This window comes from Pagrus major, chromosome 17 (assembly GCF_040436345.1).
Source record: "Pagrus major chromosome 17, Pma_NU_1.0".
NCBI classification, from domain to species: Eukaryota; Metazoa; Chordata; class Actinopteri; order Spariformes; family Sparidae; genus Pagrus; species Pagrus major.
Genome location: NC_133231.1, coordinates 16526421 through 16541427, shown reverse-complemented (window position 1 = coordinate 16541427; position 15007 = coordinate 16526421). Strand labels below are relative to the sequence as shown.

Genomic DNA, 15007 nt, shown 5'->3' with positions numbered 1-15007 from the left:
TCAAACAACAGGAGTAGAAAACAGGGAAAGATGATGCAGTTTCAGTTCACTCCTTCTCACTCCTTTACATCTGAGTTCCCCTCTTACTCTAAGGTAATATATAATTTAATAAAGTAAGCATTTGATGTTTAGCTCATAGAAAAAAATGTGCCTTTATTTTGCAGTCAGTGGCAATAGAGGGAATAAATTCTACTGCTGCCACCATGAGCACCACATTCCTATTTATAGACACAAGGATGATCATTACTGTCATTTACATAAATTATTTGTGTTTTTATAATAACTGATTGCCATTTTACTGCAAACGCTGTGAGGTTTTCTGCAACATGCAGTGGCTTCACACAATCGTCTCTCATAAATTATAGTAATAAGTGTTCCCTTGAGCTCTCCTAAAATCTTCCTCCTGCACGTTCTCTGTGGATACGAGCCAGAGCCTGTCGATACAAAAATAGATTACAAACATGCCTCTACTCCAAATACAGCTACACTCACTCATCAGTATATGGGGCAGTAATGGTGGTGGGTTGTGTCTGCCCACACTTTTCTGGTCCTCATACAACCCTTCACGACTAAGAGTTATATTATTCCAATGCCTACAGTAATGGCATGGTGCATGGCAGCAGCATGTAGGGGGGGCGGGGTGGAGGGGTTGCTCTGTAATCTGGGAGTACCATCTGTGGCTGTCAGCTGAAGATGCCACTTAGTGGGCCTAACACAATCACCACGTCAACACTTGCCAACAATTGGGGCTTCAACAGCGACCTCAAAGTACATGTGACATGCCTGGAAACCTTAAAGAATGGAAGAAATGTTGTGAAGTTGATTCAAGACGTCCCCCTCGGTTTAGTACAGAATGTTTCAATTTCTGGGCAGACGTTATCTTTCTGTGATGATAAACGAGGATCACACACAGACAGATTTTTTGTTCAAAAAAGGTTGTATGCGGGCAACAGTGCTGTGGGTTTATTCTCCATGATGCATCAGCTCAGGCAATGTGATGTCTGACCAACAAGCACACACTAGATGGAGCCAAACTCCTGTAACTAAGAATGTGATCACTGTGTGGTTAGTAATCTGTCGTATGCAGGGTTCCCACACCTTCTTCTTCATCAAATTCAAGGACTTTTCAAGGACTTTCCTGGCAGGATTCCCTCAAATTCAAGGACGAGCCACAGTTTGAGACATAGATCCCAGTTAATTAGTGTTATAACAATAAAAAATTTTAGAATGAGCAGTGGCATGCTTTAGAGAAGCTTACAAACGACAAGTAAAAAGAGAGAGAGGCTTGAATGTGTGGGAGACACATGCAGACAGCAGAGTTCAGCCTATTTAGTAACCTTAAGTAAAAAAATAAATAGATCAACAGAACTTCAATTTCTATTGTTCCACAAAATATATTAATTCAATCAATTCAAACTTAATCACCAATCTCTAGTTGTCAGTTTTCACTTTTATGACTTTTTTCCTTAAATCTTTCACACTTTAAAGGATTTCAAGGACATGAGAACAGAGAGAATATTATGTATTAAAAAAATACTGAATTTACAGACTGCAATGATAATATTATAGGGTCAATTGATTATATTAAGAATATTATTATACTGTATTTATCTGGGGAAAAAACCCATCAATAAAGAAATCAGAGTAGAATATATTCACAAGTCTTGACTGTGGAAGTTGAGGACATTACCCAGTGGGAATTACTAATTATTCTATTGTCGCAATCACATCTATGATCTCTCATACTTATAGTGGTTAAAGTTTGAGATGTCAATTCAATGAATAGTGCATAATAAATATAACCAATTAGGAGAGCAATTTGGCCAAAATCTTTAACTTACTGTCTCACAATGTAGTCACTGAGTGCTGGAAATTTTGGACGTAGTACAAGGAAAACATACAAATGGGCGATAACATGGAAAAACCATCATAGTCTCCACAAGCTTCCAGAGCAGCTTTAATGCACCTTTGTATAAATTCTACATGATCTATTATATTTTGCTTCAGTAACAATAATACTCAAAATAACAATAAAAACTTTATTAGATAGCACTTCTTAAAAACAGGTTACAAAGTGCTTAACAAAGACATTAAAATAAGAAAATTAACAGATGGTGATAAGTTAAAGTAGAATTGATGGAGTGAAAATGACAAGCCAGGTATGAATTAGCAAATTCAAGAGAACGTAATACTGAAAAAGTGCGTTTTTGATAGATTTAAAAGAAATAACAGAGCTAGCCTTTGGTTGAGAATTAGTGACTGAAGGCAACAGATTATGATTGACATCTTCTTCTTTTTTAAGTCATTAGTGACCCCACGTGCCCACTGTGGAAGCTGCATTTATTCAGGTTTGTCCTTCGTCACCCATCTGTGTCTCTGTCTAGTATACTTTTGCGGTATGTGAATTTTTGTCCTAATTAAGCCGTGATATACAACATAAAATTTACTAGTTAGAACATAAACTGATATATGCACCCATTACATGAGGTAAATATAATGGAACATGAATTAGTTAATGCTGGAGTTCACAGTTAGTATCAAACTGCTGTGGAAATGATCAAACAGCAGACAAACTGCTAAAAGACAGACATCTCAAACATGCAGGGGAATTAGTGGTTTCATTTAATCTCCTTCAATGCAAAAAACAGTTAATCACATAAAAGGTGTCATACATTAACTTCTCCATCACACACATGCTGAGTTCAGAGTAAAGGTAGAGCAATTGTGGTCAGGTTTACATTTCCCTTCAATACATTAAAATGTGCCTTAAAACCAAAGTACTTCAGCAGCTTAGAGGGCTGAGCGTGGTGCATCACTGCTGCAGAGATTTAGGTCAACAACCCCAAAATGAAAAGTCTGAGCATACAACTCTTAAGACATGTTTTTAATACAAAGAGATACTAAAGGTATAATCTCATAAATGCATGATTAGCGACTTAAATACTGAGTGATACAAGACATTTGCCCTTGATCTGAGTATTACTGAAAAGGTAGCATGTACCGTCATTTTTCCTGTCTTCAGAAGGAGACATCAATTTGGCACAGGGACAGATTCTGAAAGCAGCATGTAGACATACATGCAGAAATACAGTACGTGTCTGAGACGAACCAAACACAAGTAGTAGGGAACTGAAACAGTTCATACTGATGCGTATCAAACTCTGCAAACATCTAAACGCTCCTGCGTGTTCTGACGATACCTTGAAAGGACCATGTCTGAGTTCTGCAGCCATTTTTTACAAAAAACATCACACGGTGCCTGCTGAGCATTACAGTTAGATTCTCTTCTGGGCTCTTCTGCGTCATCTGACTCTGGAGCGCTTGACAACAATTGTACCAGCTACCATGTCATACACAGTCCTGTTGTGCTGGAAGAACAGAAGTGTGATGAAAGCCGGGAAAAAGAAGGCAATGGAAAAGTTCTTGTTCAAGGCTCGTACAGTTGATCTGTAAAGGGGGACAGACAGAGCGATTACAACAGGAATAGCAGAGACAAACTGGGTTGCATTCATTATAAAACTGTTGAGAGATAACCTTTAAATTTAACTACTCACGCAGACAGAGAGACATTAGTTGCTGGCACGACAAGAACCCTGTTAGGCTGAACCAGAACCGATGAGTCACATGTTACAACTCTGAGTCCAATGAGAAACTTCCCTGGAGTGGCTCCTCCTGCTCCCCAAATGCACACAATCTGTAGGGAGAATGGTATAGGAGCTGTAATTTCACTGCATGGATGCGTTTTCAACCTTTACAGAGAACCAGCTGACAGTTAAGGAAGAGACCACTGTTTTGTATCACATTACCTGTATTATAATCTGGATAATGTATGTAGAAAACTCACCTCATAAAAACACACTAATATCCGGTACACAAGTGCAACAAGCATCATTTTCTGTAGCTCCTCCATCGATGTGTCCTCATCTATTTCCTCCACTATGAAATGCATGGCGAACTTGGAAACATCCCTGAAAAGCAAAGGAAATTATTTCTGTGATATTAATCCAAAGTGTGTCTCTGTGTTTCTCAAAAAAGTGTCTCTATGTATCTAAAAAGATGTGCACTTGTTTCTCCAAAGAGTGTCTCCATGTTTCTAAAGAGTGTCTCTTTGTTTTTTTCCAGTGTCTCTATGTTTCTTCAATTAGAGTTTGGTTTTCTTAAGAGATGGCAAAAAAACAGACCTTCACCACTTTCATACAGAAATGAAATATTTCGAAGTGCTATATCGTAGGCAAATGGACTTGTTTCAGTGTCTTGAAGAGAAGAGAGCTCTTGGATGAGAGGTCATGGAATTACCATGACCTGGATGACTGATAAACTTCATCAACAGAAATTAATAAACTCACTTGATTCCACTCAGGTGCATAATACTGATGATTATGGTTGCTTTGATGAAAAACAATATGAAGAAATCCACCATCTCAGCCATGAGTCTTTGGAGAGGTGAAGGAATACTATACTCCCGACCTGGTGAAAAATAGCAAAAAAGCAATAGTAAGTACATTAAATGCCAAACTACCCAACATTATAGCCATGTGTGACTGATGAACATGTTGTTCATAATCGGTTAGAATTTATGCTTCTAGAGAGGCTTAGATACTGGAACCAGGCTGCATATAGTAAGCCATTTTAACATTTAATAGCTAGACTGGATATATATTGCAGATATCCAAAATGGCATTCTTCCTATCAATAACTGTCAGCATGAAATGGACGATATCCATGTCAATTATCTATAACTGAAAAATTACCCTGGGTCTGCTCCTAATGATCCTATCACATATCTGCTGGAAAATTGTGAGACAGCCATGGTTGCCACTAGGGCTGCACAATACAGTGCATTCAGAGAGTGTTCAGTACCCTTCACTTTTTGTCACATTTTGTTATGTTGTAGCTGTATGGTAAAATGGTTTAAATTATTTTTTCCCCTCATCAATCTACACTCAATACACCATAATGACTTTTTTTTGCAAATTTAAAAAAAAAGGAAAAACTGAAATATCACTTTGACATAAGTATTCAGACCCTTTGCTATGACACTTGAAACTTAGCTCAGGTGCCTCCCATTTCTCTTGATCAGACGCAGGAGTGGCTTAGGGACAACTCTGTGAATGTCCTTGAATGACCCAGCCAGAGCCCTGACTTGAACCCAACTGAACATCTCTGGAGAGACCTGAAAATGGCTGTCTACCAACAGTCCCCATCCAACCTGACAGAGCTTGAGAGGATCTGCAGAGAAGAATGGCAGAATATCCCCTAATCCAGGTTGCAAAGCTTGTCGCATAATACCCAAGAAGACATGATGCTGTAATCGCTGCCAAAGGTGCTTGAACTAAGTAAAGGGACTGAATACTTCTGTCAATGTGATATTTTCAGTTTTTCCTTTTTAATACATTTTGCAAAAATGTCTAAAATTCCATTTCCACTTTCCACGTTCAGTCAGTAGCCTTTCTGCCACTCAGTGGTTATAACCATAGTGACTTCAACCTACTGTGACATAACGTACATTGCCTCTATTGAGCTATTTAATTTGTCTGGTAAAATCCTGTATTTTTTTTCATATCATGATATATACTGCAGAAAACCAAAATATCACAATGTTGGTTTTCTCCAATGTCGTGCAGCACTAGTTGCCACTCGGTACTTCTTATAAAGTCTATTACTGTTCTCCCTTAGTTTGAGGTGAAATCATCAACTTGTATCTTACATTTTGTTTGGTATAGTTTATACTACAAAAATATTTACCTGTAACCTATTTGCTGACACAGGACAGTGAATATTGTGTCCTGTAGCCTACATAAAGAAATTGGAGCTCATTGCAGTCAACTTGTTAAGATATGGAATAAGGGGTGGGCGATACTGAATTAAATCAATATTGGAATATTTTTAGGATGTGTCGTGATGAACTATATCTCGATATTTTCAAACCTCTTCAAAAATCATAATGAATGCGAGGACAGGGTGACAAAATCAGATATCACAATATTTTTGACAACATACCTCAGTGTCGATATTATCTGTAGTTCGACAAAATATCAACACAAGGAATTGTTTTGATATATAATGATCAGTAATGTGGCTATAAGGACTAAGTGGGTCACTTTACTGAAATTGAAGCCTTTAAAACCAGGAAAAGACAACAATTGCACCATATCACGATACAGTCTCTTACAACGATAACCTTATCAATTATATATTAAGGTTATAATATGTCGATATGTGGCCCAGCCCTATTAGGAATTACTGTCAGACCTTCAGGCACCCCTCCCTGCGATTCATACACGTTAAAAAATCTATTGATTGTCCACAACATGACATTTGAACAACCTGGAGAATAAAAGTAAATCCAGCAGCCTTCACCTGGTCTCTGTGCGTTCCCATTCTCCTGCGGCAGCTGCTGCGGCTGAGCGGTCACTGCAGCCCCGCCAGCCGCTTCACCTGCACGGCTGCTTGTGGAGGTGACGGCAGGTAGATACGACGACAACGGAGGACCAAACGGGCCGTTATACCAGTTGTGGGAGTTAATATCAAGAGGAACAGTCGACGTGCTCCCCGCTGGGTGTAAGTAATAAGGGCAGGGCATGGCTGACGCTGCCATCCAGCTCTGCCAGTTCACATATCCAGTGTAGTACTGCCACATCCACGCCTGCAGCTGCTCGCAGTACTCCGTTGTGGCGCGGCGTTCACCGGCGCTCTTCTTGCCTTCGACATCGTTTTGGTTGCCTATTCTTTGGGTCACCTCGTCAACGAGTGACTCAACTTTGTTAGCAAAGGGTTTATTCTTTTCCTGATCGACTTCCATGTTTGTGTTTTCTTTGTCAGCCATGTTTGATGATGGCGTCGCGTCACGTACGACGTCGTTCCGGATGATTTCATCTGGTAATCGTAGACGAGATACATGTAGGGCGAACATTTTGATCCAGAAATAGTGTTGGGAAGTATTTCTAGTTTAAGATAAGTAAAAAACTTGTTTTCAAAAGACAGACAAATTCTCACCAAACCGCTGTCCACGACAAAATATGACTGCAGCACCCCTATTTTAGGATACAGTGGTACTGTCCAAGCAGTGCCTGTTGTTACAAGATTCAGCCGCGAGGGGGTAGTGTTTCTGCGAGATAGAAGCTGCAGTGAGATGTACATTAGGGGTCTTCAAGTTCACATTATGTAATAATTCACACTGCAAAAGGCTCCAGAATGGACTTGTTTGGATGAAGCCAGCTCCAACTATGATTACAAAAATATTAGCCAATGATTTGAAAATTATTGTAGCCTAGTTTTTGAAAGAAAAAAAAAAGAAGAAGAATTGATTGCAGCTTCACGTTGTTGGCTACCAGTCAGACCCAACCAGTTTGTGACGTCACTTTAGGTCCTTGTAACTTTTGATGCAGTTTTTTTAATTGTTATAGGTGATTATTAATTAGAACCAATAGATACATGTTTGGTTTTCTTTTCAATCACAACAAAACTGAAATAAATCTTCTTTGTTGGGGCCTCTGGGTCCTTCCAACAAAGCAGCTAATACTTACCAGAATGATTTCTCAGAACTCACAAGCTCATGGTGTGCTTGTGTTGAATGGGGTAAAGCCATTTCAAAGGACGTCTGCTTCTTAAAGCCTGCACTCACACCACCCCAAGTAAGCTTAATCCTTAACAATAGGTTATTCAGTAACCTAAAATCAGTTTGGTGGAGCTGAAGGTCCTCCAAGGTCCTTTCTGGAGACTTACTTTTCATGAACAAAAATAATATGTTCTCATGACATATGTATAATGTCTAAAACAATGTTTGTGTGTTCACGTGGCATGGCCTTATACAAAGCGGCACTCAAGACAACGAATCAGCTTTTCATTAGTCAGCACTCATTGTTGCCTGAGCACCACCCGGGGTCACAATCACTCAATAAAGCCAGGAAATCTTTCAGAGAATTTGGGCCTCAACCTACTGCCCCAAAGAACCCTGATTAAAACAAATTATGTGCACTTGCTTGATCTCCACGTCCGTGCATCCAAGACAAGAGGCCTGGCACAAATGAGGGGTCACTGCTCTGACCCCAAGCAGGGATTTGGCCTTTGCACCTCCCATTCAACCACATCCCTGTCACAAGAGCGCTGCTCTGATACCAGGACATGTTGCTTTCTCTTGGAACAAAAGGCTTCTGTAAAGCCACATGTCGAACAGATTAAAGATCAGAAGAATGACTTGCTTAGCTTTGTATACTGGCTTCTTGCCATTGTATTTAAATGTTGCGACCTTAGCATGCATGCTAAGAGGCATTGTGGCAGATTGAGCACAATTATGGCTGAAATAGTCAGCATTTTTATCTGCTGTGACTAAAGTTCTTGTCCATTTCAGGCGATTAGTTTGGCTTTTAAAGTGTTTAGCATTGAATACTCAATTTTTGAATTAAGTTTGTTTTAGCAAAGCTTCCCATCTGCTGCCACATGTGTACAAGCATTTCACAGTCTTTCCCATGAATGAAAAAAAAGGGGTTCATTCAAGAAAGGTTAAATCAGACGACACAATATGCACCTTAAAGTAAACTCATGCAAAGTAACAGTTTAGTATCACAGTTCAAACTTTATTGGCAAGTTTGGCAATAGCTCAGTGCATTTAGTGTGTTAATGAAACAGGAGGTCCACGCTGAACAACTTTTAACAAAAAGGGTATTAAGCTGCCTTCTCATAGGTCCTCACTGCCACAACGTCATCCATGATACATTTCTGTTGAGACAAAGTTCAAATGTTAGAAATCTTCGCTTTTCTTCAATGCAAACATTAAAAAAAAAAAATCATCCAAAAACGACTCAGTTACTCACAGCTGATAGTTTCCCATCCTGGAGCTCTCGCTCTAGTGTTGTCTTCTTTCCATCCCACGTCTGCAGCTGCACGAGTTTGCCATTGTCCAGAGTGATGATGGTCTTAAAAGAAAAAAACACCACATCAGAAGCACTGCAGAAAAACAAGTGTGTTTCTAAAAAGCACGAAGGAAGATGACCCTACCTTGGTTTTTCGGCCATCTGCAGTGGTCTCCTCGAACTCTTCGTTCAGCTTGAACTTGATCTCTGTGGTCTTGAAAGTAGTCTCAGACTTCATGGAGATGAGCCCAGCATCGTCCACGCTGATCACCAGGTTAGGCTTGGCCATGTTGCCCATTTGCCGAGTGGCGAAGCCCACACCTGCAACACAAGGAGGAGATTGAAGTAGGATGGCGTTTCTGCACGTTGCAACTGATCTTATCCTGAAGGTCCGACCTTTAAATCAAACCTGTAGCCTAATAAATAAACATAATCTTACCGATTGCCTTCATGTATTCATCAAAGTTCTCGCTGGAAGTCAGAGTCCAGTTTCCAACAAACTGCTCAGCCATGATGGAGAAGATGAAGCTCGGTCTGCAGCACAAACACAAGATGTCTCAGGGTCTCTTGTCTCGGTGAGTGAAGCGCGGTGGGACCGACGCTCGGACCACACTACATATTTGAAGGCTGCTCAAGACACGTGCTTGATGCGGCGCCGCCAATCAGGAGCCGGTGTTGGCGTTGCCACGGAAACGAGCAGATTAGAGGGGGCGTGTCTTTAAATCAGATTTTTGATTATATGTTTGATAGCTGCAGTCTGCTGACCTCAGCGTTCAGTGTGGAGGAGGAAGGAGCTCTGCAGTCATTTGCTGTGATGGGATTTAGTGTGTGGCTGCATGTCGCTCCTGCAGAGGGAAAGATTCAGTCAGTTTCAGACATATTTCATGTTTTATTCCCTTAATTGTAACATTATCAGACATCTTCAGCAGCCAGATTCATTATGCTTTGTTGTGCAAATCAACATAATGTATGTTTATGTAAGATAACAAACAAATAAACAATAAAAAAATTAGGGTTCTAAATTTCAGTTAAAATCTAGTAAAGAAAACATTTAAATCATTTATACTTTGATCTTTCTACGTGAAATTTACCGTCTAAGTAATATAACGTGTCATACACTGTAAGGTTCAGAAGTACTGTAAAGCTAATTCATGTATTTCGGAAGTTGAATTCAAACCAAATCAGTTTTATTTATATAACCCAAAATCACAAGCACATTGCCTCAGTGGGCTTTACGATCTGTACAGTGAACCACATCCTCTGTCCTTAGACTCTCGATGCAAGTGAGGAAAAACTTGTCATGTTGAGAAAAAAAAACAACTTTTAACAGGGAAAAAAGATGGAAGAAACCTCAGGAAGAGACACAGAGGAGGGATCCCTCTCCCAGGATGATCAGACATGCAATAGATGTTGCAAGTACAGAACAGAACAACAAAAGCTTACAAATTGCATTGACAGAATATCTAATACAAGTAATTATATAATATATGTAAAGTGTGTGGATCCAGAGGGACGACTGAGCAGGCCGAGGCATCGCCAAGTGGTGCCCGAGTCACACGACCTCCACACCGTGGTGACCTGGAAGAGGGCAGGCCACACAGGATAATTAGCAGTAAAAAGAGAAAACATCATGACTAAGAGACATCAAATTTTACAGAAGTATGTGAATTAACCTACATTTATTCATAGGTTTGAGTTAATTGCACTGCTCAAGAAGTTATCCATCTCCATCCTGCTGTCTCTTTCTATAAAGTCACCACCAACGAACCCTCACGTTATGTACAACAAAAGGTGCACACCCTGCACAGGCTTGCAAGACACCACAAACATAACAAAGAGCAATAATGTAATAATATAATGAAGGTTAAAGAACAGATATAGTACACCTCCATACATGTCAAACAATGTCAAACCAAATATGATCATAGTCCGGCTCCTTACATTACAGTTTAGGCACACCTGAAGCACAGACTGTGCCTTCATCCCATCAAACATTAAGCTTCCTTCCTTCCTCTTCCTACGGGGATGGTAAGCATTTAAACTATAAGTTTGTATAAAAATTAAAGTTTAGTCATTATCAACTCAGCGTCACGCCGATGGAAAGTCAAGTGAAATTTCGTAGTCCACAAAACAATTCTGTTTCAATTGTCTCTGGAAGGCCCAAGATCCCAAATTGATTTGAAAAGATATTATTTACATCCTTTTTAAAGCCAAAATTGTCACTGTAGCTGCTTAACCAAAAGCAGTACTGCACACCGAGCTGTATGTATTTTTATGTTTTAAAACAAGTCCCCATCTACTTCAGTTGTTTAGCAGAATGCTGCAACGCTGTGTGCTGTGAAGCTCCAGAAATGTTTTGCGGACTGCAAAACTTCATCTGACTTTCTTTTGGTGTGGCGGTGAGTAGATAATGACTGAATTTTCATTTTAGGGTGAACGTCTCCTTCGCCACAAACTGGGCTAAATGAAACATTTTCTCAGGGACTGAAGTTTACATTCATCCGAAATAGAAAACAAATCAGGACATTCTGCAGACAAGGAAAATGCTTTATCTAGGATGACATAGTGGATAGTAGAACAAAAGACATACAGAGTCATTATTACATTAAAATGTAGCTCTAATGTCTTTCCCAGTTACAACAGAATGCAAACCTTAATTGGAAATGAATTCCTGTGTAGCTATCTGTCTTAAACTTGCTCAAATTTTACATTTCTCTTCATCATGTGCCACCAAACAGCATCCCTCCTCTTCTCAGTGAATGTAATATTGGTTTTGACCAGTAGATGTCGCCTGCGAAGAGCAAATAAAATAGTTCTTAGAGGTTCTGTTGATCACTAGTTCAGTTTTTTCTAAGCACAGTTTGTAAAAAAAAAAGAAAGTGCTGAAGCAAATCTCCAAAGCTAAACATTCATCATTGTATTTATATTTATTCCACATGTATATTTCTCAACTTTCTGAGTGTGTCCTCTGCATTCAGAATTGAATTGCTTGACATTTAATCAGAATTGCAAAAAGTAAAACGTTGAAATATTTTTAGATTTGCAGTATAGACTAAAAAAAACAGTATTATAACACTCAGATATCAGTGGATTTGTGTCCAAATGTCTGTTTTTAACTCCCTTCCAATGGTCTTATTAATACATTATACTAGGCTTATACTTTTGTATAATTAGACAACAAGAGGTCAACAAGTACAGACTCACAGCTTTATAATAAATGAGATTTCATTTATTTCACACACTCTCCAAAACCCAGCGCAGCACAAAATGCAGATAGTGATACTGGTTTGTTCATCAAACTATTAAAAGAAAAAAAAACAGCCATAAATCGTGTGGTTTTTGTCATGTGGCTTGTCTGTTGAGTTGATATAAGAGCTTCCGGATGCTGCCGTTGAATGTCTCAAAGAGATCAAAGTGGAAGAGAATCTTCAGACAGAAATGATTGGAGATGCTCAGAGCAAATCAGATTTAGATCAGTTGAGTGCCCTGTGACATACTGTATCTCCTCAGTGGGTGAAAATGGAGTGAGTTGTTACATCTTCCTCTGATTGCCTCGAACCGCACAATTCTGTCACATCTGAGTCTAGAAAGTCTGTCAGATGGTGTTTGGGATCAAAGTGTTGTTCTATAAAATCACTTGAAAGTGATTTATTACTGCCTGGGAGTTGTGAAATGGTTGGTGAAAGCCTTCAAACAAAAGAAAGTAGTTAGGATTCATGGTGTAACGGTGCAAGACTTTCTTTTCTTAAACTGTATATTCTCTACCTTAATGTAGTCGATAAATGATATGCACAGGACAGGAGCCTCGTGTGGGCATGCAGCTCTGTTCTGAGATGAAACACTGCCATAAAAAAGCATTTGAGTTGTAGATGATGGCGTTTAGCTCCTTGTAAGAACTTATTTATGCCATCATAAGCTGAAAATAGTTCAGACAAAAATAGCAAACCTCTTTCAGTTATATAATAAATTAACAAATAATGGAGCTGCTGACAGTGAATATGGGTGCAGTGAAATGTCCCCTTTTTTAATCCACTCTACAATGCACAAGAAAACATTTTGTTTGGCACCAGGTTCTGCATGCCATCATACATTTAGTCCCAGTGTTTCTAGCTTTTCAAGAGACCTGCGCGTTTTTATAAGAGCGTGGGTATAACTTTAACCCTTTTGAGGTGGATTCACCCTTTTATCAGGGCAGATGTGCACTTGATGTATTATGCAAAATCAGCCGTCAATATGAAACTGGAATCAATGTATGTCATGTAGAAAGGCCTTAATGAGACTGTCACATGGCTGCAATATTTGATTTCATGGTGCAAAACGCATTAATTATTCATTTGCTCCAATGACAGCCGGTAATGATGTGATAGACACAGAAGGAGGGGTGGGCTGTGATATATCATGGAATGTTGTTTACCCATCCAATAAGCCGATTACTTGTTGTTCTGTCACCCGGGGTTGCTCTGCGTACATACAGGTGCCGTCCAGCAGGCGCAGAGCCCATCTAATGAACATGAACTCTCACTGGCAGCCACAGAGAAGTCCTTCCCTCCTGGTTTTCATCAACACTTCAGACCCCATTGATGGGAGAACAGTGGCCATGGACAAAAGCTGTATATACTGTACAAACACAGCTCTGAGCGGCAGCACACTGACTCATTCTTCAGCTTGTGTGAGAACGGAGGGGGACCCCTTTCAGCTCCTTTGTGTTGGTGTCTGTCAACAGTGTAGTTGGAGGCAGAGCCCATTGTGGCGGCCAGTGTTTCGTATTGACACAGGGCCTCGCTCAGCTTGTTCCCAGGGTCCAACCTGAGGACTCATGAATAATGGAGAGAGGATCCTCAGGGCCAAGGGGGAGTTCGCAAGTCTGACTGGGCTCGTTATGAGCCTAAACTACATCTTTATGTGGCGGCAGGTAAAACTGCGGTCAAGTATCCACGGTGGAACTTTGCTGCAACCCTCTGCAGCCGGTGAGAATCTGGCAGATGATTTGGTGCCTAACAATTAACACAAAATAAAAAGGGGACTACACATTTAATCACACCTACTCTCAGGTCTTGTTTGAATATATTTCATTGTATTCCCTTTTTCTAAGCTTAAGATTTCTTTTCTATTCTGTGTAATCCTAACATATCCATTCAGTGGTGCTTTCATGTGCTGTAGCTGAGACATGTCTATAAACTGTTACATTTCTTAACCAAACCCCAGAGATGATTTATTCAATTTCAGGAAACTGCTTGCTGGCTTGTCCAGGAACCCAAAAATGTGTTTACACTGATGCATTTGAGTCATGATTTTTCTTGTGAAACACTCAAGTGTTTTTTTAATGCCATCTCTTGGACTGCATCAGATTTTTACAATAAAAAAGTGCTTTCTGAATACCAATAAAAAGCCATGCAGTCTAAGGTCCAGTGTGTAGGATTTAGTGGCATCTAGTGGTGAGGTTGCTGATTGCAACCAACTGAACACCCCTCGTCTCACCCTCCTGCTAAAAACACAAAAATCCGAAAGGTCCTCATAAGCCTGTGTTTTGTTTGTCCGCTCTGGGCTACTGTAGGAACATGGCAGGGCAAAATGGTGGGCTCTGTAGAAGAGGACTTGCTTTCTCTGTTGATATGAAAGGCTCATTTTAAGGTAACAAAAACAGAAATATTCTTAGTTTCAGGTACTTATACACTAATGAAAGCATAATTATGAACATTTTATTCCATTTCTGCCTCTAAATTCCACACAATGGCCCTATAAAAATCTAACATCCCAAGTAAACACATTAATTTTAAAACCTTAAGAAAAACAAAAAGGTAAAAATGTAAAATAAAAAAGAATGACAGGGAGATATGTTCAAGTTTCTGGTAAGAAAGATCAACTTGAATTGTGTGTGTGCGCCACAGGCGTCACTTCAGGTCTGGTTCCCAGCAGGTCCCAACCATCTGCTGAGAGGCTCACACGACCTGAGCGATGTGCCCTCTCCTCTTTGCCTTTTTGCACGGCTGCTGGATGAGGGGGAACCAGAGGCCAGAGTGGGCGCCAATCGTTCTGCCTAGCCAGGAGGAAGAGTGTGTGTGTGTGTGTGTGTGTGTGTGTGTGTGTGTGTGTGTGTGTGTGTGTGTGTGTGTGTGTGGCGGAGGTCAGAGAGGTGCCTCTTGCTTGTGTGCTTT

At 40.0% G+C, this 15007-nt stretch overlaps 2 protein-coding genes across 2 annotated transcripts; both read right to left on the bottom strand.

The window, feature by feature from the left end:
* Positions 1-1930: 1930 nt before the first annotated feature.
* On the bottom strand, positions 1931-6935 carry LOC141011397 (protein FAM8A1-like). Its single transcript, XM_073484543.1, has 5 exons — positions 6361-6935; positions 4347-4467; positions 3845-3968; positions 3555-3694; positions 1931-3447 (listed from the first exon to the last, which is right to left on the bottom strand). Exons 1-5 carry the CDS (start codon positions 6911-6913, stop codon positions 3303-3305), a joined length of 1083 nt encoding a protein of 360 aa, XP_073340644.1. The 5' UTR covers positions 6914-6935; the 3' UTR covers positions 1931-3302.
* Positions 6936-8555: 1620 nt separating this feature from the next.
* On the bottom strand, positions 8556-9446 carry fabp4b (fatty acid binding protein 4b). Its single transcript, XM_073485255.1, has 4 exons — positions 9292-9446; positions 8998-9173; positions 8814-8915; positions 8556-8718 (listed from the first exon to the last, which is right to left on the bottom strand). The coding sequence occupies exons 1-4, from the start codon at positions 9362-9364 to the stop codon at positions 8665-8667; spliced, it is 405 nt and encodes a 134-aa protein (XP_073341356.1). The 5' UTR covers positions 9365-9446; the 3' UTR covers positions 8556-8664.
* Positions 9447-15007: the final 5561 nt, after the last annotated feature.